The 26,011-nt window shown below is 36.9% G+C and overlaps 1 protein-coding gene across 4 annotated transcripts in view; it reads right to left on the minus strand.

The window, feature by feature from the left end:
- pde1ca (phosphodiesterase 1C, calmodulin-dependent a) overlaps positions 1 to 20,368 on the minus strand; it is a 57,779-nt gene extending 37,411 nt beyond the window's left edge. For 3 of the 4 annotated variants that reach the window (XR_013820150.1, XM_079862863.1, XM_079862862.1), the window contains exons 1-2: positions 20,098 to 20,321; positions 17,169 to 17,195 (exon numbers count right to left, since the gene is read on the minus strand). Coding sequence is in view for 3 of the 4 variants with exons in the window: in XM_079862863.1 (XP_079718989.1) it covers positions 17,169 to 17,195; positions 20,098 to 20,228 (158 nt within the window). In the remaining variant the exon portion in view is untranslated. Of the gene's footprint in view, positions 1 to 17,168; positions 17,196 to 20,097 lie in introns of all 4 variants that reach the window. The other variant, XM_079862861.1, reaches the window with a different exon arrangement.
- Positions 20,369 to 26,011: the final 5,643 nt, after the last annotated feature.

The following is a 26,011-nucleotide window of genomic DNA, read 5'->3' on the forward strand; positions in this document are numbered from 1 at the left end:
ATTAGATTTATCAAATAGTTGATAAATAAGGAATAAAGGGGGAGAACTCCTTGGCTGCCATGCTTTCAGTTTTAAATGTTTATAATTTTTTCCGGTATGAGATTCTTTGTTTGAACATTTTGTCTAATAAATGTAATTTATTCAAAGTGACATTGAATTTGGGAAAAACATGTCTGGATTATTTTGATATTTTTTTTATTTTGCTATTCTGTTTACTGAAGAAAAGTTTGCACTTTCAAATGTGTAGTGTGTTGGCTATTCTACATATGTTTACAAAGTCAGCAAAGCTGTGAAGATTTTACTTTCTCTTTTTAGTGCTCTTAAGCTTTATAATGTGATGCTGCTATTGTGTTATTATTGGTATTGAGTTATATGTTTGGTAATAAAAAGTTAAACTGGCAAAAACAAACGTTTTTTTTTTTCTCAGGGTCGGGGTGGGGGGCATCATAAAGGAATTATGCTTAGGGCACCAAAATGGCTAGCAGCGGCACTGGATTCATCAGTCGGAATGAATTTAAACATGTCCATGTAAACCAGCTAATGTTTGAGGGCGAATCGAGCAAGAAGTAAGACTGGAATTACTGAAGATGACTCCTCGTTTCAGGCAGTTCAGAATCGATTCTATCTTTTGGAAAACAATTTTCAGACCTTTTACATTCACAAACAGCTATATTACACACTACACTTTAAATAATTTGTGACTTCTTCTATGTCCTTTTGACAATCTCTCATCGTACTGTCTGAGTGATTACTAAGCTCTGGACATGATGTCATCACCTAAGGTTTAGTGTAGAACAGGCCTGAAAATTACTGATACTTAAGAGTAACACACACATGAACACGATTTGCACTCTTACGCCCTGGAATATTAGTATGAGCATGTGCTGGAGTGTATGATTGCTGCACTTTTACATGGATTTTTTTCCCCCACCAGGCAAAAATCATAAATCTGAGATTAACTTGGAAAATGAAAGTAACCACTGATTTCAATCATGTCTATAGAACTTAAAAGGGATAGTTCTTCCAAAAATTTTAATTCTGTCATCATTTACTCAACCTCATGTTTTTACAAATCTGTATGACTTTCTTGATTGCTTGTATTGTCGAATTTTAATTTTATCACTCAACTGCTATACATGCCAATACGGCATGACGATATTAAGATACTATAAACATCGACATCATGATTTTCTGTTAAGCTGCTTTGAAACAATGTGTTTTGTGACTTTCTTCTTTGGAACAAAGATATTTTGTGTCTGTGTTTTTGTCCTTTCAATCAATGTCAATTTAGGTCCAATGTTGTTTGGATCCCATTCTTCACAATATCTAAAGTTGTGTTCAACAGAAGAAAAACAACATTAGGGTGAGAAAATGATAACCGAATTTTAATTTTTGGATTATTTATCCTTTTAATTCATTGGTTCAGGGGTTAGTTTGAATTGCTAACCCACAGTATGAGCAGTAATAATAGTTATGCTTGCCTTAGCAAACACCACTAATTACTGTAAACATTATTAATGGTCCTTTTTGTGGCCAGGTCTGTAATGGATTGGTTTGTAACTGTAAACTGCATATGGACAACTAGTAGTCACAGTCAGTTACAGACCTCCTGAGATAAATGTCTGGCTTACGGTGCCTCTCCAGTCTCACACACACACAACACACACACACACACACACACACACACACACACACACACACACACACACACACACACACACACACACACACACACACACACGTTAATGGTTAGTACAATAATTAAAGAATTCCGTTTGTCAGATTCACTCCATCTGTCAGAAACCATTTTCACACTGTTTTAATAATACTTAGTGCCCTGTGTCTATTCTTCTGAAGCACTAAAACAGATTCATGCATTAAATGGGTGATATGAATGCATAAAGTGAGTAATAAAAAGACTTGAATGCTTTTGGTGTGCAATCTGTTTATCAGTTTGGAAATGCAAGTGGGATGTCAGCTTTACACATTCAATATAAATATAATTTAAATAAATAAATAAAAAGAATTATGGGTACACTCTTAAATATAAAGAATAACATTTTTGTTAATCTAAAGAAAATAACCTTTTTCCACAATAAAGAACCTTTTGTGCAATGGAAAAATTCCATAGATGTTAAAGGTTCTTTATGGAAGCATTTATGGCAATAAAGAACTTTTATTTTTAAAAGTGTGAAAAATGATCAACAGAGCAGGAGAATTTGAGAGAAAATGAGATAAGAACCAATGAAATACCTCTAACTGTGAACTTGCTGACATGGGTTTCGCCTCGATTGAACCAGAAAACATACTAGAGAGGGAGATTATGGTTTGTACATGCGTGACTCTCCGAGAGGATCAGAGAGGGAAAGACCAGTGCCATTCAGCACCATTACACGCCACTACATCTTGACATCATATTCAAATAAAGTATTACAATTTTGGGAAATTATTTATTCAATTACAACTACAACTTCAAATATTTCAGTGAAGTTACTTATGAATATTTCAGTGAAGTTTTGTTTCCCCTTGGGCAAAGATAGATTTCAAATCTTATACTTCCAACATTGCATGCGCCAGTAATGAACAGCAGGGCTGGAAATAATAGACTGAATAAAAACAAAAGACTTATTTGAGTCAGTCCTTCTATTGAATCATTTAAAACTACAGTATAAACCCATACTTTATACAGACCCATTAAGAGCTTTTAAATGGGAGTTTATAACGGAAGAGTTTATGATATTTTAATAATTTTTAACAATCCCGTTACAATTTTACACAAGAGATGCAATTTAAAGTTTAAACTTTTAGTTCAGTTGTGCCGGCTTAACTCTGTAATAGCATATTATATGTTTTTATATTAATAGCATTTTAATATTTTTTGTAATGTATCAAGTTAGAAGCTTTTCTGCATGATTTACAACATTAGCTAAGAGAATTTCTTTAATATATAAGGAAAATGAGCATTGTCCCTGAAATACAGTATATCTAAATGAAACTGAAATCGAACCAAACTAATGATAATAATAGTTGAATCAAATCAAATCATACTGAATCGAATCAAGGGTTTGTGAATTAGAATCAAATCAAATCTGGAATCAGAATCAAATTAATACCAAATCAAGTCAAGTCAAAATCAAAATCAGAAAAAAACACAACAAAACCAAACCAAACCAAACCCTACTGAATCGAATAAAGGGCTTATGAACCAGAATCAATTAGAATCTGTAAATGTATCCAAATGAATCAAAATCAAACTATGGATGAGTACTTATTAGCATGTTTCATGAAGAATGAAAGCTGTACTTTGAAAATTATTTGACTTGGGCTTTATTAAATTTAAGCAAGTGATGAAATCTGCGAACAGCTGTGATGAAAAACAGTGGGATGGAAAGAGATTTTTGAGCTGGCACTCACAAAAAAGGAGCGACTTGGGCTGATTTGAAGTGACCATCTGTGGCATAATGAAAATCATGTTTGCAACTTCGAGTCTCGTCACGAAACAGCCTTTATCCACGCTGCCACGGGCGTACACAATGCGCTGGCAGCTTTGAAATAAAGTGCAGCTTGTTTACCGAGCGAATACTAAGCACCAAACCGGGACACAATATCTCACAAATGTTACTGCGGTATGAAGGTCAGTCAAAGCTTCAGGTTACAGGTCATATGAGTTTAATTGCCTTCCTAAACTAAACAGAGAGAGGGCAGATGGAAAAAAAAGATAGATAGATGGGGAAAGGGAAAGAAATTCATTAAATATTCAACTCCTATTTTGTTCAGTAACACTTCAGTGGAGACGTTAGATTGATAATTGGTAAAGATTCAACCGACACTCAACTGTCACTCAACCCTAACAATCCCATTTATCCTGAACCCCCCCCAACCCCCTCACTCTCTGGTGATGAAATGAAGGTCACTGATACACAAAAGTACACAATCACTCACGTTTGCGAGCGCACGTACACACTTCGTCACACGTTCTCTGAATAATGCCATATGGAAATTTGATACACAATAGTGCATAATCTGATTGTTTAAATGATTTGATTAATTGCACATTCCACATGCTATAACTATTCAGGTTCACTAAGACAGCTTTGAAATACGACCTGGGCTTGACTGTCCTGTGTGTTATATATAGCCGTGTGCTACGTGGTACTGGACAAATAGGGTTCCATGGATCTATAACCTTGCTGTATGACCTGGTCGCCCACACCCAATCCCCACAAACCAAGCAAAAATTAGCCTTACTGATGGATATCACAGTAAATGATTCTGTTTACATACTAAACCACGTATTCAATGAATACTTGAATATACATTGATATGCACTGAACTTCTCTGCTTTCATTCAGGATTAATGACTGAAGGTAATCTGAGGTTGAAGATTTGCAGCACTAGCAGAGACAAAATACAGCTTTAATGATTTTTCCACATCTGAGAGCAAACCAGGGCATCAGATGATTACAGCACAGAAATCACACGCAAATAATATTTATTTGCAGTAAATGAGAAAGAAACAGCCCATACGTCAATGCTAGTGATTTAGCGAAGTATTTTTTTTAAAACTAATCAATAATTTTATCCAGGAAGGATGCATACAATTTATAATAGTGATAGTGAAGGCATTTTGTGAGCTTAGAATTATAAGGTTCTATCTCCGTTTAGGGTAGTTCTGAGATATTGAGCATCAGAGTTTGCAACTCGGTTTATGTTTTGTGAGATGGAACCTTTTTATTTTATTAATAACTACTAACAAAATATTTTTTTTTACAAAAATAACACCACACAGGCATTAATAAACACCAAATGGATCAGATTATGTCAAAAACTCAATTTCAACCAAAAGTGGAGATAGAACCTTATAATTCTAAGCTCACGATTTATAAATTACCCACATTTTTTTCTATTTAAAAAGTGCTGTTCTTTTAAACCTTCTATTCGAGAAAGAAAAGAAAAAAGAAAAAATGTATCACAGTTTCCACAAAAAATATAAAGAAGCAGACATTTTCAACATCACAATAATAAGAAATGTTTCTCGTGCAGCAAATCTTAGAATAATTCTGAATGATCATGTGACACTGAAGTCTGGATTAATAATGCTGAAAAAATTATTCAGCCAATGATAACTTTATTTCAATCTTTCCTCATTCACATAGATATGGGGACTTAGCTATTATCAAAATTGCTGCCAAGTGTGCTGACATGCCTTAAAGGGACTTTGGCTACATGTCTAGATTCAGACAGATCATGAGGCAGCTCAGAGTTCATGAAAAAGTCCTGGCACTGCTGGAAACGATGAGCTATTGGCAGAAGTTTCCGAGAATCTGTCCAGTCTGGGAGGAAGAGCCCTGTTCCTCTGTAACTGTGGAGACAGATGCAGCGGTGGCTTATGGGTGGCGTAGCCAATGATGCTAACAGTGGGTGAAAAGTTTAATGGCCATAACAACACACCATTTACTGCCCGTCATCACTAATTAAGACCAGAGAGGCTGGTGTGGAATTGGCCAGGATGGGGAAACTCTAAATACAGCTGCTGTTGAGCAGCTGGGCAGACAGAAACGGTTTGACTCTGTTGTGTCTGTTCTGTCCAGGTCACTAATTGTCTCAGTGGCTGGTGCTCTGGTGCGATGGCAACCAGAGGTTGAGGGCAAAGTGTTGACACAGCGTTTGCCAGGTCCATCTGGAGTCTTTCAGAAAGGTCCAGACCTCCTGAACTGCTCTCTGGGGGACAGAATCAATGCCCAGTCTGATCTGATTCATTCATATGACAGGAAACGACATAATACATAATACAATTCCAGAAGTACACAACTGAACCTTTGTTAAGCTCCGCCCCATTTGGTTAATGTACTCAGACAAGCTTTAGATTTGGTCAGTAACATTTTAAAGAGGGACTAAGCAAAGGTTAAAATAACATTTGTGTGTTCCAAAATTTTGTACAATGTTTGCAACAATTAAACTCATAGTACTTTTATATATGTACATTATATAAAAAAAGACTAAAAGCTGGTCTGATAATATGACGGATGGCAAAAGTTGCTAAGGCCGGATTAGTAAGTAACATTTTAAGTTGGACCTTAGCGAAGGATAAAATAAATGATTGAAAACAATTAAACACACAGGATTTCAAGACTTGCATTAAAAGTATTGTCTGATAAATGATGGATGACAACAGTTGCTACGATAGGATTGGTCAGTAACATATTAAGGCGGGCTTAAAGGCTCAATTAGAGGCAGCATATAGATCCTGACTTAACTCCTCCCTTGCTATAGAAAATGATAAATGTCTGAGTTTAAGGTCAAGAGCTTTGTATTGCTGCAATTATGATTTTGATAGGTCATTATGCCACAGATTGGAAATTTTCCACGCTGTAAACTCAGTTTCACAGTATGCCACTTTGCCAGCTATTCCCATGTAGCCAGACATCTTACTTTATTTCACACTGAGGCCATCAGGGCTCCGTAGTAGAACTATGAAAATTAAAACGATTCTCAGCACTGAACGCAGATTCACTGATAGCACCTTAATAACAGAATAGATGGCTGTCTATTTCTCCGTCACCTCATTTCTCGCATCAGCCCGATGGCAGTACTCAGATTTGATTCAAAACACTCATATTGTCTTATTTCCAAGAGCCAAAGCGAAGTCAAACCTGGCACTGATCATCTGAAACATTTCCAAGGCTGGCAGAACACACCGAATGGTTTAAATTATGCTGAAATGAGTTTCTGTAAAACCATAAACCCTTCCATCCCTTCTGTTTCTAAAGACAAAGTGGCAGCCACGAATGAGTTCATCCTAACAGACTTAGTCAATATAATATAGAAGGTTCCCAATGCAAAGCGGAGAGCCTGGTAAAGTGACGATAAACTAGAAACACAGGTACAGAAGCATTCAGCTAACCTTCACTAGCTACTACAGACTATTTAGTCAGCAAGATGATATTTCCCTTTGCAGATTAAGTGGCACAGAAAACACAAAAACATGGGATAAAAATTGTCGGCTGACGGAAGGAGGAGATTTATTCACTAATACCAGACATGACATTTCACCAGAGATTTAGCAGGTACAAAGCATCTGCATTGTGGATAAACATCCCTGTGTATTGCCTGATTATTGACGTCACATTCCTCAGGGGAATGAATGACAGGGAGTGATGCATAATTATTTTAATTAGATTTTTACTCTTTTAGTACAAAATGTGCCTGGTGCCACACTGCAAAAAAAAAATCCTAATCTGAAAATATTTTAATCTATTTTCTATGGAAGCTTGTTTCCGCCACAGAATAAAACATTTTAAGAGATAATTGCGACTTTTTATCTCACAATTGCGAGTTTACATCTCGCAATTCTGACTTTATTTCTCAGAATTGCGAGATATAAAGTCAGAATTGCGTGAAATAAAGTCGCAATTGCGTGTTATAAAGTCAGAATTGCGAGATATAAAGTCAGAATTGCGAGATATAAAGTCAGAATTGCGAGATATAAAGTCAGAATTACGTGTTATAAAGTCAGAATTGCAAGACATAAAGTCAGAATTGCGAGATATAAAGTCAGAATTGCGTGAAATAAAGTCGCAATTGCGTGTTATAAAGTCAGAATTGCGAGATATAAAGTCAGAATTGCGAGATATAAAGTCAGAATTGCGAGATATAAAGTCAGAATTACGTGTTATAAAGTCAGAATTGCGAGATATAAAGTCAGAATTGCCTGAAATAAAGTCGCAATTGCGTCTTATAAAGTCAGAATTCTGACTTTTTTTCTCACAATTGCGACTTTATATCACGCAATTCTGACTTTATAATACGCAATTGGGAGATATAAAGTCAGAATTGCATGATATAAAGTCGCAATTGGGTGTTATAAAGTCAGAATTGTGAGATATAAACTATTCTGAGGTGTATTTTTTCCCCCTTAGAATTGGACTTTATATCTCACAATTGTGAGTTTATATCTCACAATTCTGAGAAAAGATGTCAGAAATGCGAGATATAAACTCGCAATTATGTGTTATAAAGTCAGAATTGCATGATATAAAGTCGCAATTGCGAGAAAAAAAAGTCAGAATTCTGACTTTATTTCACGCAATTGCGACTTTATTTCACGCAATTCTGACTTTATATCTCGCAATTCTGACTTTATATCTCGCAATTCTGAATTTATATCTCGCAATTCTGACTTTATAACACGCAATTGCGACTTTATTTCACGCAATTCTGACTTTATATCTCGCAATTCTGAGAAATAAAGTCAGAATTGCGAGATGTAAACTCGCAATTGTGAGATAAAAAGTCGCAATTATCTTTTAAAATGTTTTATTCAGTGGCGGAAACAAGCTTCCATAATTTTCAGTTAAAATATCTATAAAAAAAATTGAAGCAACACTGCAGAAAATTGTTTTAAAAATCCATTGCAGTAAAACAAAATACATTTATCTACATTTAAATCGTTGGATTTCTAGATACATTTAGTGGAGAATAAAGAGCAAATCCTTCAATGCGAGTCTATGGGATTTTTATACCATTTTTTTTCCCAAAAGTCTAATAACTTTAAAAATGAATATCACACCAATTCTCAATAAGCCACATGATTTGAGATAATTTCAGGTATAATGTTTATGGTTTTATATCCTACATATTGACACTTTCCTTCAGGAAGCACCAATACTTACAAAGTATGCTCTTCTAAGGCACATGAAGGATTACATATAAGATAGAAAAGATTATACTTCATACCTGCATGTGTATTCATAGTCGGAAGCAGCAAAGCCTAACAAATCCACTGTGTTTTGTGTCTCATCAACCGGCAGAGAATACCACTTTAAAGCAAATCTCTCCCAACATCAGAGTTAAACACCCCGGATCTCCTAATAGCTGAGTGGCATTTCCAACTAAAGGTCTCTGCCAAAAGACAAATAATAAAGATGCCGTTTTCCTCTGTGAAAGATAGACAGATACTCAGGAGGCCTGCAAAAGCATTAGTAAAATAGGTCTAAACTAGCTCAATTCTGAACAGAGTTTGAGGAGTCCCTGAACTCTTAATTCCTCAAGAGGAAACATTGCATTATTTCTTCATTCTGTTTAGTGACACAAAAAATTACCCACTTCACCTTTAAATGAACTAAATATGAACTAAAAGTAATTCCGGAAAGATTATAGATTAAAGCTGATAGTAAATAACCGTTTCGAACATCAGCCTCATTCTGCTCCCACGACCCAGGCCCTCGTGGAGCCCCATTGTGCACGACAGGTCATCTGTGGCCAAAGTCATCACAGCTGTGCTGATTTTATGCAGCTGAAGAGCTGTGTGAGCTTGGGCCGAAGCCAGATCGGTCTGCTCCAGGAGAAAAGAGTGTTTATCCCCTCAACAGTATTTTTGCAGTTGGAGTTGCAGTCGTTTAATCAGTATGCCCTACAGATATCTGCATGGGAATGTAGAGCGAGGTCAGAGGTCACTGTACATCCCTCATGCAAAAAACAACGACCAGGAGCAGTGTACTAAAGAGTGCAAATGTTGCAGGGAGGCTTCTGGGTTTTAGCTTGCCTGAGGTGCAAACTGCTGATTTTCTTTGTGCCATTACTTCGAACACATCTATAAATCTTTTTGATAAACACAGCTCAAGTCCCAAGGTCACGACTTCCTTTCACAGTTCTACGGCCTCCATCCAGGCAAGCTATTTTTCTGCAAGTCATCCAAACTAGCCGAAGCAGAAACTTAAACTCAAAGGAATAAAGAAGACCGGCATAACTAAATTATGATCTGTAGCACTTTACCTAATGAACTTTACAATACAAAAAACATTTTCTTAAAGGCCCACTGAAGTGCCTTGAAATGCACAGCATTATTCAATATGTTGACGTATTCTCCATTGAAACAGGAAGACAGGGCGGGGCATATCAAACAGCTCCTCCCCTTTTTTTAAACAGCCAATGGCGTTTAGTTTATATCACAGCTCGGCCAGTGGTTAAAGGGATAGTTCACTTTGAAATTAAATTTTGGTATGTTTTAGCTTACCTCAAGGGCATCCAAGATGTAGGTGTCTTTTTTTCCGCAGTAGTTTCAATTTTGATATTTTTAGGTCAAACCGTTCTTGTCTGTCAGTCATTTTATGCAGGTCTATGGATACTGTCTCAAAGAGCATGCACAAAGTCCAAATTAAAACAATTCCCCATCGTCCAAATTAAACAATTCCCCATCTTAAAGGGTAACTAAACCCCTGGTCAGAGCCTGACTCCACCCACTGGCAATATTTGAAAAATGCTGGAAAAGTAGGCAGAGCCCAGTGGAGAGGGGGCGTGCATCGGAGACGTATCTCTCTGCAGGCAAGGGCGTGGTTAGCTGGTACCCTCTGATGTCAGAGTGTACCACAACTTCCAATAGGAAAATTCAACTGCAGTAGCCACTGTTCAACCTGAAGAGGGCAGCACTCAGACGTTTTTACACCATATTTTGTAAAATTAAAACACTTTAAACACAAATGTCAAAAAAATTACTTGAATCAATGAACAGCACTAATAAAGCCCCATTCTTACAGATCATTCACTAAAAAAAGTTGGTTTAGGGTTTAGTTACCCTTTAAGTACACATTGATGGCCTAAGACACGAAACGAGCGGTTTGTGTGAGAAAACGAACAGTATTTATATCGTTTTTAGCTCTTATAACACAGCCGCGTCCAAATGATCTGAGGGCTCGGGCGGGTATAGATGTATACACTAGATGTCGCCTTGGCTACGGTTTCGTTCCAATGAACTGCAGTAGCGAAGGCGACATCTAGTGTATACATCTATACCCGCCCGCGGGAGGGTATAGATATATACACTAGATGTCGCTTGGCTACGGTTTCGTTCCAATGAACTGCAGTAGCCAAGGCGACGTCTAGTGTATATATCTATACCCGCCCGAGCCCTCAGATCATTTGGACGCGGCTGTGTTATAAGAGCTAAAAACGATATAAATACTGTTCGTTTTCTCACACAAACCGCTCGTTTCGTGTCTTAGGCCATCAATGTGTACTTAAGATGGGGAATTGTTTAATTTGGACGATGGGGAATTGTTTTAATTTGGACTTTGTGCATGCTCTTTGAGACAGTATCCATAGACCTGCATGAAATGACTGACAGACAAGAACGGTTTGACCTAAAAATATCAAAATTGAAACTACTGCGGAAAAAAAGACACCTACATCTTGGATGCCCTTGAGGTAAGCTAAAACATACCAAAATTTTATTTCAAAGTGAACTATCCCTTTAAGCCATAGTTTCCTCCTAATCTCCTCCATATCACTTTAAAATATAGCAGTCAGTGCAGAATTCAAATGAGTCCGGTAGATTTTGAGGTCTGCGCCTACTCGCACATTTGATCCGCTCTGCGCTATCGTGTCTCTGGACCGGAGCAGACTGTGAGCGCTGCGGCGGTTCACGTGACACTAACGTGAAACCAGACTTCATTCACCCCAATGGTAAGCATATTTACAATGTCTGAATCTTTCCCTATCCCCTATAGAGTGCACTATGTGCCATCCACAATGTAGAAAATAGTAAATGTGAACAAGTTAACCGATTTTAGCTGCAGATTTAGCGTCTATTTGGGGGCGGGACGCTTTAGATTCTAGAAAGCATTTGATTGGACAGAAAATCTGATGAAAAGGTTAAGTGCAGAGTGATGTCATCAAAATAACTGATCTATTTTGGTGGAAGTGAGAGACTGTATGTTTTGAATGCTTATATCTTCTAAATGCAAATTTTGTTGTTGTTTTGGAGTACACTATAGCTTATAGATAATAGTAAGGCTGACATAAAAAAAAAAAAAAAAGTGTCTTTTTACACTGGGTGCAATCTTGTTGGCAAATAATATTATAACTAACTCCGCCCACTCTCTAGTTGAGCCAGACAAAATTACAAAAGAAACCAAGCTGGTAGCTGGAAGAGTGGCTTGGAGAGTAAGGACAGTGGATTTCATGGAAAGGTTTTTATTTTAAATCAAGACACCACAGGTGAACAGGGTAAAAACGAATATATCACCATACGTAACCAGTTGATTAATCACAGTATACATTAAAAAAACTGTTTTGTATTACACATTTTCTGGAATGTCATATGCAAATGAGGCATTATCAAATAAAATCTGCACTAATTAGCATACATTTCCAGAACAGAAATCTGAACATTGGATAAAGCCAGTTTCAACATTTTTATTATAATTGGAGGTTTTTACAGAAGGCATTTTTGGCAACAGACCAAAATATACAAATAAAATAAAATTTTCACTATTATAAATCAGTGGTAAAGATTTATAAACACACCCATAAACCCATTGTGGTATGCATGGAAATCAACACGTTAGTCAGCAACTGTATCCCATTTTTTTGTGCGGGAACAGCAGGGAAAGAGGGGTCGTCGTTGGTCCGGAAGGGATTGCTCACTGCTATGGGAGATAAACCCAGACTCATTTCTGCTCTCCATCTCACTGCCGGCAAATTGAAGGACAGATCAGAGCAAAGCGTACCCACAATCAGCACTTCACTCTTCAACAGAACGGCACATTTAATCCCCGCAAACCCCTTTGGGCGCGGGACTCTTCAGGAGTATGGAATTATATACTCAGGAAAGCCTGCTCATGGCCTATGCGGAAAGCACATGAAGAAAGATGGCAAATGACAAAAGCATCCATTTTGTCTCCCTGTTTTGTATTCAATTGAGAAAACACACCAGTGACGGCGGCTCCCGTGGGAGGGCTTTGGTGTTGTAAGGTGAAATCGCTTGTTAAATATGTCAGTTTTTGACTGGAATAATTATCTTGTTAATTATCAGGTGTGGGGGCTGCGATTCAATGACTGTGAAGCGATCAATTAACAAGCTGAAATCAGTCAGTGGAGGCATGACGAGACAAGACCTCAGGAGCCGAATGCATTTAGCTAGTGCAAGAAACTCACAACTGCCAAAACACAGCACTGGATCGCTGACTGACTTAATCTTCTGAGATGTTATTGTGTAAAAAGTCCAAACGCTCCAATGCGAAAGAGAATTTTCGTCTGTCAGTGGTTTCTAAATATTTATCTGCGGTTCATTCCAACTTGGCATTGTTACTCGGCTTCACATGTAGTCTATCAGAGCGACACGACAAAAGAGCTGAATGCGGACAGACTGTTGGGTTCAAACCACATCAAAGCTAGTTTCCATGCCACAAAAAAAAAGAGTAAAAAAAGAACGTCATGATAACGTGTAAACAAACCCCATCTGCACAATGCTCGGGTGGGTTTGAATGCCCTAGTGTTTATTACGCCATGTGTGAGAAACAGATTGAAGTGCCGTCGGGCTGCAGGAGCCTGTAATGGCTGTGCTGTCTCTGACTGGGAAGCCAGTCCTAATTAGATCATCATAAAAGGCCACACTGATGGCCGTTATACTCTCCCTGGACTCAGTGGCTCTGATATCAGTTTGGGTCAAGATGCAAACAGTGGACAAAACGCTGGTGGCAGTACAAACCAGCCAAGAGAAACCTTTAGCCAAATACTCACTATATTGCTGACTTTGGCCATATAAAAAACTCTTAAAATGATCTCTACGAAGATTAAAAATATCTTTTACAAGAGTGTCCTGGCCAGGACAGGCAGCTAATTAAGGAACACAAAATAAAGTTAACGAAAGAAAACATAAAAATCACAATTCACATAAAATACATAAAAACAGTGCCAGGTAAATAAATAAATAAACAATTAAATACATACATTTGCATATTTATGTATATGTACACACACACACACACACACACACACACACACACACACATATATATATATATATATATATATATATATATATATATATATATATATATATATATACATATATATGTGTGTGTGTGTGTGTGTGTGTGTGTGTGTGTGTGTGTGTGTGTGTGTGTGTGTGTGTGTGTGTGTGTGTGTGTGTGTGTGTGTGTGTGTGCGTACATGCATACATCACAGTTTAAAACTTTGGGGTCGGTAAGATTTTCAACGTTTCTTATGCTGCACAAAGGACGCATTCATTGGATCAAAATACTACAAAAACAGTAATATTGTGAAATATTATTGCTGATAAATATTATTTTATTATTTATAACAAATATAATAAACGTGTATTATTATAAATAGTATCATAATTTAAATTAACTGCTTTCTATTTAAATATATTATAAAATGTAATTTATTCCTGCATGGCAAAGCTGAATTTTCAGCATCATTACTCCAGTCTTCAGTGTCACCTGATCCTTCAGAAATCATTCTAATATGAGGATTTGGTGCTTAAGAAACATTTCTGAATTCTGATTGTAATCTAAGTTGAAAACAGTTGTGCTGCCATAAGATTTTATCTTCAAAAAACCTACCGGCCCCATCAAAAGCACTGTGCACTGACCAAACACTTAACATCTCTTCAACTCATCTGAGAAGTTCAACACAGCAATGGTGAGCTAAACCTCACCGGCCACCTATAAATCTAAAGAATATCCTCCTACTAAAAAAGATGCTGCATGTTCACTTCAGACAGAATCTTTTTGAGAGAAATGACTAATGCTAAGAGGTTTATAAGGGAATGACCAGCCGAGTGTCTTTTTCAGGCATATAATCCATTAAAACTGTGTGAAATATAACTAATAATAGCCAAATGAATGAGTAATATCATCAGATTGTCTTTTTATAAGAATATCTTTAGTTGTTTATTTTAGAAATGTTGAAGTGGCTCAAATTTGCATGCCGAACTAGCTCACAGTCCTTTAGTCACGAAGCCTGACTCATTTAGTTCTGAGCCTAAACCACAATGTTAGTGTGTTACAGATCGGCCAACACGACAAAAACCACAAACCCTTGTGCAGTGTGACCCAATTGAATTTGACCTAGAATTTAGTTTCTCTTGAAGCTATAAAATATGTTACACATACTTGCATATGGCAACACACTTCATTCAGATCTTTTGCCATCAAAACAATTTCCAACTGGCATTCAATGTCAATAATGTTGCCTGAACCCTGTATTGATTTGACGTATTGTCAATTAACATACTTTACATTTAAACTTTAGTATGTTACATTATTTTATATTTTACGTCAATATATGCATGAGTCGTGTCAACTACTTTTATTGTGCTTTTAGCTCCCTTTTGGAGCTTAGTGGTGAGAACAGCCATCCATTTTTGTTATATGAAAAAGAGTAGCTTAGACTTCCACATTTTGTGTTCTTCAGAAAAGAAATGAAAAACATATGAGGATGAATAAATGATGGCAAAAATATACATTTATGGGAAATCTATTCCAGTGTGGGAGAGAGATGCATTTGAACATGCAAGAATCCCTCGTGATTTAACAGAGATCATCAGGAGACATAAATCCTGTGAAGGAATGGAGTGATGGTGATAATTACATCAAATTAAACAGCTGCCACGAACAGCCCCAACAGTGCTGTATTTCGCCTGAGAAAACGTCACTCTTCCTTATATACACACACACACACACGGGAAAAAAATTACGACAATGCTGATTTAAGCTGATTCTTATCAAATATTCTCTCTCAACCTTATGGGCACAAAACTGTTTTGCATAGCCAATATAATGTCTAGTCCACGCCCGGAGCTTATTATGGCCAACAGTTGCTGATTTATCTAGGACAAGATTGTTTGAAGGACATATAAAGCGACCAAACAGTGGTTTAATAATAATTAAATAAAAAAATAAAAATAACTATTTAAAGAAATAATATTACTCATACAATACATTATTTAAGCAAAAATATTTCAATAATAATATAATAATATATTAAAAATGATCAATAATAGCTTGTCAGTTTCTACCAACATTTGTATAAAAAAAGTCAGAAAAACATCAGAAAATGTAAACATTTTATCTGAATTTTTGTCCATCTAAAAAAGTAAGTGCTGATTATTTTACAGACATTCTGCTCATGATCATCTAGTTGCTAAGTGTGGTTGTGCTGTTTAAGTCTGAAACTGTGCACAAAATAAGTTCATAAACTGGGTTTGGTGAAACAAAAATCATTATCAAGAGAGATAAAAATGTGATCTGATGTCTGAACGGCTTGTGACCTTTCACCTTTAAGGACTCATAAAGCATATATCCCTCAAGCCCTATTCAAGCACACACAGACACACACATGTACTTCCTTCCAGCCCTGCACACACACACAATTACTGACATCTCCATCACTGCCCTTCCAAACCATCAAAGCCTGACAAACACAGACATTCTCATGCACACACACACACACACACACACACACACACACACACACACACACACACACACACACACACACACACACACACACACACACACACACACACACACACATCCAGTGAGAAAGGCAGTACAGGCATCTGCTGCTGGCTGTTTATGTCTGTCTGTCTGTGTGTGTGTGTGTGTGTGTGTGTGTGTGTGTGTGTGTGTGTGTGTGTGTGTGTGTGTGTGTGTGTGTGTGTGTAAGAGAGAGAGAGAGAACACACTGTCTAGATCAAAGTCATTACTGACTGGTTAGGGCTCATTTTGTTTAGTCTCTGGTTGATGTCAAAGGACGTGTGTAGATTTGCATTGTGTTTGAGTATTTTCCTCACATACACATTGAAATATAAACACACCTACACTGATATATACGAGAGTTATAACCGTACACACAGAAAGTACTATGGTATAGTAAAGGTATCAAATGGTAATGCCATGGTACTCTGATGAGTACTATGAAATACTATGAAAATGCTTTGGTATGGTACCATAGTATTATTATCTAATACCTTCACCGTACCACAGTAATTTTTTGTTCTCATATGCTAATGCACAACTGCACTCCATTCACTTGTGGTAATGAAAGAAAACTGCTGTTTATTTCTTACTGACAACCAGTAATTAAACACAATGCCAAAACCCTGTTCTGCTGTTGGTCTCTGTTTTTAGCACAAAACACATCAGAAAACTGTGACCATACTTGCGTACAACAGATGTGGATCTGCTGACCTGAAACAGAATCATACACACCTGGTTTCTGATTACAGCCAATTTCAAGCAGAAAAAAACCCATCAGTTTATAGTTTGTAAACAGTTTTATTCGCTCGTTTTCCCAGCTCATGATTCACGTTGAGATGATGAGATCTGTCGTATTCACACCAGTCAGAGTGGATATCTTACCTCTGTGACGTCTTCTTATATTTTCGCCTGAAACAAACAAAAAAAATTGACATTTCAGTTCGGGTAAAAGCTAATTCAATTCAGTACATAAAGCCTTCGGGCTAGTTGTCACACATGGATATCTCTCAGCAACTATAAGGTTTTGGGTCAAAAGTCCAAATAAAAACAGAATAATTTTTTTTTTGTGAATTGAATCCATCAAACTAAAATGACAGTACTTGTTCACCACTATGGCAACAATGTAATAAACACAATAAAACCACACTTCATAAATTTCAGGTCAAGTTTTCATTTGTTATTTTATGTTGTCATTTTTTAGAATTGATTAATTCCAATATTTTTTTGGCCAAAACAATAGTTTAATATTCTTGTGTTACTTTGCTGTTATTTCGTTAATTGTTTTGGGTTTCAGAATTGTTTCACTATTTAATTTGTGCTGAAGATCCATTAAACAGCATATTTTAAATAGGTTGTAGATGGCTTTTTTACATTGCACAGCATTTCATATTTCAAAGACATTAGACTATATCATCTCAAATCAGTGTCAATAAACAGTTCCCATGTCCAACTTTATGAAAAACAATCAGTAAACTAACTTTTTCCAGGGTAATAATGTGTGAAAAGTTCAATAGCTTATTTTAATGCATGTGTCTATATAACATTTTTATTTGAATAATAATCCCACCTTGACATATTCACTGCAGTAATAAGTTTGACCACTAGTTTGTTTAATTTCACATACTAGTAATCAGAGTTAACAATCCATTAAATATATAAATTCTACAACGGTCATGAGTTCAGATAAAAAAAAAAAAAATTCTACGTTAACATCAATGCATTTAAATGCTTGTTCCTTAAGGCATCCATGACGTTTCTGTAAAAAAGGAAAACAATGACCCTTCTATGACGGACATCTGAACATTTGGTCATCTAAATCCAGTTACTTCATGAATGCTCGCTCTGTCTTGCACGTAGAGAGGAAATGCCACTTCTTTTAAAGCAGCTTTTGGTAAAATATCTCAACTGCAGCTGCTCTCAAGTCATATGAAGACAGGCGCTCTGATTGGTCAACCTAGATACTGATGACATCACCTTCAGTTCAATTGCTGCTATTCATGTGATCGGTGAAGAGATGCGTGTTCTGAATGGATTTGAATGTGCAGCGACTTTTAACCTTTACCCTCAGCTTCCTGTCTTTCATCTTACAATCTTCATTCATCATCATCATCATCGAAACCTCTCTCTTTTCTCTTACCGCGAAGAGCGCCTGCCTTTATTACAGCCTTAAACTTTTATATGTGTGTGTGTGTGTGTGTGTCTAATGGTGTCGATATGGGTCTCATTTCCCTTGGAGCCGCCAAGGGCACAATTAAATTCTTAATACGCACAATAAAACGGGGTTAAAAGGGAAATAAAACTGGAAACAGAACGACTTTGCTTTCCTTCGGTTCAATTCTGCCCCGAACAAAGCCCAGATCTTGACCAGTGTCGTTATTACAGTGTTGATGGCCTTTGTTTCAGGACAAATAACAGCTGTCTGGTTTCCCCATCTGGGTTCAGAGACCCCGGGCTGACAGCAACCATCACGGTGAACGCAGTTGTCATAAATCTAAAACGAATCCTGGAAGATATTTTGCTGTTTATAACCGGGATTAGCATTCAGCGGCTTAATGTGGAATGACACAGTGAGGGATTAGATCAATCCCTTCAACGGCAAACAATAAAATCCCCCTGTGATAACATACACGGTCATTAAGCTCCAAATAAATTCAGAATAAGCTATTTTTTTTACTGGCAATAAATGAGACAGCGATGGGAAATAAGTTGCACATGCAAATATTTCATGCTGTGCTTTCATGGCACTTAGTCGTGAGACTCTTGTGAGCACGCATGCATCTTTTTCTGCAACATTAGCACCTGAACTTCACCTCCGGATCACATGACATCAATGAAATAAAACATGCAAAACAAAAAATGCAACTTTGAGATGTTATAGTCCATTTTGGTGCATTTATTTACATGATCTAGATCAAGTGTGAAATTCAAACATTACATTTCCCTTCTGTAATTCCTCCACAAATATGTGAGCTTTGCAAATATTTAGTTTTAATATGCTAGATCCATTTGAAGTCTAGTTTTCAAACAAATGCACTCGAAATGTTGAAACACTTTTAATGGAAGATGAGGCTGGTTTTGTGTCTGGGAACCGAGCCACACATGAAGAGGATGTTTGTGTTGAACGTGACCCGTTAACCCTGACCTTTTCACAAATATGCCGGCATCACATTAGAACGCCATCTACTGCAAATCACACATTGAAAACATCAAAAGTACCAAAAAAAGTTAATAAAATAAGTTTAACTCACAATACTTTTAAATAATAAATCATTTTATTATTCATAATAATTTAGTCTGTATAATTAATTTACTTAATGCACAAAATAATATTTTTTATTGTTTATCTTAGTTTTGATTAAATTATTTATTAGCATCTTTTATGAATTAAAATTATAATATTTAATGTTCAAATTATATTCTTTTACTCTTTGTAATGTATCATTCTTATTTATTATGACTGTTAACCTCACATTGAAAAACATATTTATATTAAAATATAAATTATTTTAATTAATGTACTTGCATACTTCTTATTACTATAAAATATGACCATTATTATTGTGTAATTTTTTTAATAATACATTTTTTTATTCTTCACATTATTTTACTCTTTGCAATGTATTATATTCTTATTTTATTTAATTAATGACCTCACAATAAAACATATTATTTATGCACTTTTATATTTAATATTCCTATAAAATATTCCTATTATTATTGTGCTCTTTTTTTAATGTGTTTTAGTCAAATTTACATTCATAAACATGTTGCTCACTCGTGCAGAGAAATAAAAGTATGAAACTCTACTCACAGTCCTCGCAGTCTGAGCCAGATCTTCTCAATCTGATCTGCCTGTAGGTACTTCAGAGAGTTGTTCTCGAAATCCTCAATCTCTTTGGTGGGGGATTCCATGTCAAAAAAGTCGACCAGGCAAAACGACATGAACGAGTTTGTATCAGGACAGCACGGACGCAGAGCCAGTTTGTAGAGGCAGCAGCAGCAGACGCCGAGTGTGTCACAGAGACAGCTGTAGCACGTCCCTCATCCTCTCTCTCTCTCTCTCTCTCTCTCTCTCTCTCTCTCTCTCTCTCTCTCTCTCTCTCTCTCTCTCTCTCTCTCTCTCTCTCTCTCTCTCTGTGTGTGTGTGGTTGTGGGCTTGTGTCACCAGTTCTGGTCAGGTGTACAGAGAGGAGCGCGTATGGCAGCACTGCAGGGGGCCGCTCTCTCCCTCTCATGAATATAAGGCAGTGGAGAGGAAGAGGAGGAGGAGGAGGAGGAGGAGGAGGAGGAAGGGAGGGGAGGGGATTAAACAACTGCTGTTGATCTCTGTATCAGAGTCTCAACTCTATGCAGCCACACACACACGAAGAATAAAACCAATGCAATGGACTGCTGCACAGTCTGGGATGAGTGGAGAGACATAAAGGACAGGAGGGAGAGAAAAAAAGAAAAAAAAGAGATAAGAAGTTGAAAGAGGCGGACTTGGAGGAGAGGTTGTCTCTAGCGTATAAATGTGTTTGAGACTGAGAGAGAGAGGCTCAGACTTACATAGTATGTAAACAGGAGGGAAAAGGTATTAATAATGCCTTAATTAAAATATTTCACTCTCAATAAACAATACTTAAATATTTTTATACCATGGTCTGTCTGAACACTCAAATCTGATTGTCTGGAAGGTGTGCAGTAAAACCGTGCAATAAACTCACAGCTTTATTGTTAAAGTGCCCCATTATGCTTTTTTGAATATTACCTTTCATGCAATATGTAATATAGCTGTCTGTGAACGAAGATGTAAAGTAGAAAGTGCACGATAAATAAAAGTTATTGTCTCCCAAAAGAAAGAATCGACTCAGAACCACCTAAACAAGTCGTCAGGAATTCCAGTCTCACTTCAGTGATCCTGCATATGCAACGCGTAACTCATTTGCATAATGCCCGCACATAGTCTTCATTGGCTGCCAGCGAACAACGTCTACTTTGACCCGCCCTCAAACACTTTAGCTGGTTTGTGTTGTGTACATGTCGAGAAGACGCTGTTTTCTGCTCATTAATGCAGATTGTTAGTTGTTCTTACTACTTTGAGTAATGATGAAGGATTGAGCAAACTTCAATGTTACATCAGTCATTCGCGTTAGTTCCTCAAACTGAGTAGCGTATCACTGAAATACGCCCTGCTCAAGCCGTCCTTGCGATGGAGGTTCGGGTTGAATGACTAGTTCTTTAATGTTTCATCATCGGACTCGTGCTCGGATTGATATGGTAAAATCGACGCAATCGTTACTGTACAATCACTGAGCTTTAGGAAGCCTCCGGAGCTGAAATTCAGTTACGTTTCCGACACGCACTGTAAACGTTAGACCAATCACAACAGACTCTGGCCAATCAGAGCAGTGTAGGCTCTCGGAAAGGTGGAGTTTAGAGAGAATGAATGAATGAATCCTTGGACGAGTCGTTTGAGAAACACTGAAAAATGTGGTGATGTGCAATGTATATTATGAAAAAATGTTAAGTGTTTTTTTAACTGATGCATGTAAACCTGTTGTAGGAGACCTTTAAAATAGCATTATAGGGGCATGAGAGAGATGTTGAACAGACGCAGGTAATTCACACATGCATCTCTCTCTCTCTCTCTCGACAATGAATTAAAATAAATGCTATAATTCATTCACTCAAAATAAATGTAATCTTACGCATTCCTACCATTTGAATGCTCCTCCCTGTGGATTATCCCTTACATATACCTTAAATAAGTGTTGAATTAAAACACACTATTAACACTATTAATTTTTAATGGTTATATTGTGTAATAATGTGTTGTAAATTGTAATGCATTACATGTGAAAATCAACATTTACACTATTTTCTCACATAAAACATGTTCCTGATCTTACTGCAAGTAATATAATGGCAAACATTTTGTGTCCGTCTCTGAAACACTTTCCATTTTAGCTCTCAGATTTCAACAAGCCTTATTTTACAAGCCTTCCTATTCAACCACCTGGATAATAAAGACCACTTTTTATCATTCAATCAGTTTCCGATGGATAAAATCAAGTCTCGCCTACGTTTTCATGTCGATTATACTGCTTCACTTCACAATGTTTCACATTAGTGAAATAAAATAGGCTGCAAAATGCAATTTCATGCTGACTTTAAAGGTACAACCAAGAATACAAGAAAACAATAAAAGTCTTTTTTGGGTCAATTATAATTAAGTATAACTAGGTAAAAAACATGCACTTTTTACAGTGTGTTCATGGCAATGTGAAATTGCAAGCCATTTCATTTCAATATTGTAATGTATTTTGGAGTAGACTCAGCCCTTCAGACGGTTTTGTGAATGAAAAACCCCAAATACAGTGAAACTATAGCACATTCTGTATAAAAATATCTGTCAACCATAAGGTAACAATGAGAAATATAAAAATCCAGCTGTATTAAACAAAGAGAGGCAGTGCTGGCTCATAAATGTCACTGTGCGTAAAACAGCAGATGGTTAGCATAAAGATTGTATCTCAGACTAAATACCAGCTACGGCTTGACGTTAAAATACAAATGATACCATCACAACAACAACTGAAAACACAATGGACTGACACAGCAGAGGGAGGACGCCACAACCCACTCAGTTGAATCAAGACAGCATTAATATCCGACTGAGCTTTAGACTAAAGCACCATTAGATCGAATCGTTTTGATGGTGGTTAACCACACTCCATTAGCATCTGACACTCAACAGAACATCTGCTCTGTTTGGATTCTTCTTTGATGCATATGTGGATCATTAATTATTATGGTGATTTAATAAAAATGTCTAGAAGGAAATTATTCTTTGTCGTTTGAGCTGTGGGCAGTTTGAAGTGCACTTTATTGACCAGAATGACTCGAATCAATGAGGATAAGACTGAACAAGACTTGAAAGTCTGAAGTGAAGGACGTCAGGTGAGAAATAGTAGGTGTTGAGAGATATGTGAGAGGGGAAAGGTGTAGGTGGAAGAGATGTTGAGAACTGTGACCAAGACGATGACCACTGAATTCAGCATGGGATTCTGTGGAAATACTGTTTTTGGTGATCACAGGGAATCAGCTGAAATAAGATCAGTCCAGAGCAGTGAATAATTCCATTAACACATTGAGGGCCCTATTTTAACGATCTAAGCGCATGGTCTAAAGCACACGGCGCAAGTTCACTTTGGGCGTATCCGAATCCACTTTTGCTAGTTTAATGACGGGAAAAATGGTCGGCGCGCCAGGCGCATGGTCTAAAAGGGTTGTCCCTATTCTCTTAATGAGGAATGTGTGTGTTTTGGGATTTATGTGCGTTAAACCAATCAGAGTCTCATCTCCCATTCCCTTTAAATGCCAGTTGCGCTCACGCATGGCAGATTCGCTATTTACATGACGGAATTTGATAGTGGAAAGACCGAAGCCGTCTCCAGAGCGCAAACGGATCTGCTCGTGTGCGAGGTTAAAGTGCACAAGCAGACCATCTACGGGACAAGCCGGATTCCACCATATCTTTATGTACACAATAATAACCTTTTACATTGTAATACTTTTAATTTTAATATTTGGCATGTTTGTGTGCTGCTGTGCGTCCCTGTGTGTTTAATAAGCAGAATGCGTTGTGGACCCACCTATAGGCGCACATTATTAACGCGCTCTTTAAATAACAAAAAAAAATATTGCGCTATTGACTTTAGACCAGGTTTCAGTTGGTCAATGGTGCAGTCTATTTCTATTGCCTCAAAATAGCAACACGCCAACAATGCGCCAGAACACACCTCGTTTTCAGACCAGCACGCCCATGGGCGCACAAATGGGTGCAAATGCATTTGCTATTTAAACAACGTGGCGCAGGACGTGAAAATGATAACTGCGTCGGGCTGAAACTAGCAAAAAATACTTGCGTCGTGCTTGGCGCTGCATTGCGCAGGGTGTAAGATAGGGCCCTGAGTCTTGAGCCAAATACTCCTATACGACACATTACACTGGAAAAATATTAATATTTTTTACTGTCATGCAGATAAACATATGATTTTTGTAATGATAAATGGTGTTCCCAACCCATTTTACTCCCGTAAATGTGTTTAGAGGTATGATATTTTGATGTCACAAAAAGCCCACAGATGATTACCACTAAAAATAATTCTGACTCATCCTTCAAAATATACATTACCGCACTTAATGGAAGCATGCATTTTAAACCTGAGGGTTTGAAAACATAAGACTGCACAAAAATAAATAAAGTCATCCAAATCCTTGTCAGCTAGGATTACTTTTTTAAGTGGATGAATGTCTGGTTATGCGTTATCAACATAACTGTAAAAGCTCAGTACAGTAAAAACTGTGTATGAGGAGTTATAACATCCCTTCTATGACATCAATCTTAACATGTTACATTGCATTTTATAGTTATAATTTCAAAACAATGAGAGAGTATAAACAATATTTAATATGTATACTACACATACAATTCTCATCCACTTCCATTGAAATGCATTACTGCGTTTCATTTTTCTTACTATGTTGTAGTCGACAGAATGCCCAAATTTAACCTATAATATTAAGAAACACTTTTTGTCTATGTGCACATTAATTAAATACACGTGTGCCATATTTAATCTCTGACAGAAGCACAACTGGTTTACATTTAAAGAAACTAATTTTCTTACAACTCATAATTACGGTAATTATCTAAACAGATGCTGTGTGTTAAGACTATTGCTATTTGTAAAGTATGTCAAGAGGGAACTTGAATACAGGTTAAATGTGACACGTCTGTACGATCATCTTAGTTCTTTAGTTTGGATTCAACACAGTAATAATAACAGGTGAGTCCATAATGATTGTAATCAGTGTCCAGTATATATATATGGATGGATGGATGGATGGATGGATGGATGGATGGATGGATGGATGGATGGATGGATGGATGGATGGATGGATGGATGGATGGATGGATGGATGGATGGATGGATGGATGGATGGATAGATCTAGCCATACTACAATGTTCTTCCACAAACATCAGTGCACATTCATTAAAAATAAAAGTAAAGTCAAAATACTTTACACTTTCTAAGCCCATGAAAATGAGGAAAAGAACCAGATAATGGCAGATGTAAGCATTAAAAATGAAATCACACTTGTAAAACTTGTGCTCAATGTTCTAGACGGAGCAATGAACCAAGCTGTAATGCTGAATTATATTAAAACTGTTCATCATAAAAGCTTAAACTCACCATGTTCTTTCCTGTGTGGATATCTGGCTCAGGAAAAACTCTCTCAGCACTTTTTATGAGAAAGTTTAACTTGAAAAATGAATGTTCTGCCATTAATAAAACATATATTGTCCATCCAAAATGATCAGATAATAATGACTTAAATGTTCATCTGTTCCTCAAAAAAATGCGGTATAACTTTGGAAACAACTAAGTGTGAGTCACATGTGCTACTTTCAAGGTTTTTGATGTTGACAGGTCCTCGTCACTATGAACTGTAGTTGAGCTTCAAAAACTCACAAATAATGGCATACAGTTTTATAACAACATGAGGGTGAGTAAATATTAACAGATGTTACGTTTTGAGTGAACTATCCCTTTAAGGTTTAGGAGAGAGACTACACTTCCCTAAAGTATGTGCTGTTAAGGGTGTTTTAACAGTTGGATGTTGTGAGATGGAGTTTGCGCTTTTTTAAATCAGTGTTGAGCAAAACACGCACAAA

The sequence above is a fragment of the Squalius cephalus genome (assembly GCF_949319135.1).
Source record: "Squalius cephalus genome assembly, chromosome: 25".
Lineage (NCBI taxonomy): Eukaryota > Metazoa > Chordata > Actinopteri > Cypriniformes > Leuciscidae > Squalius > Squalius cephalus.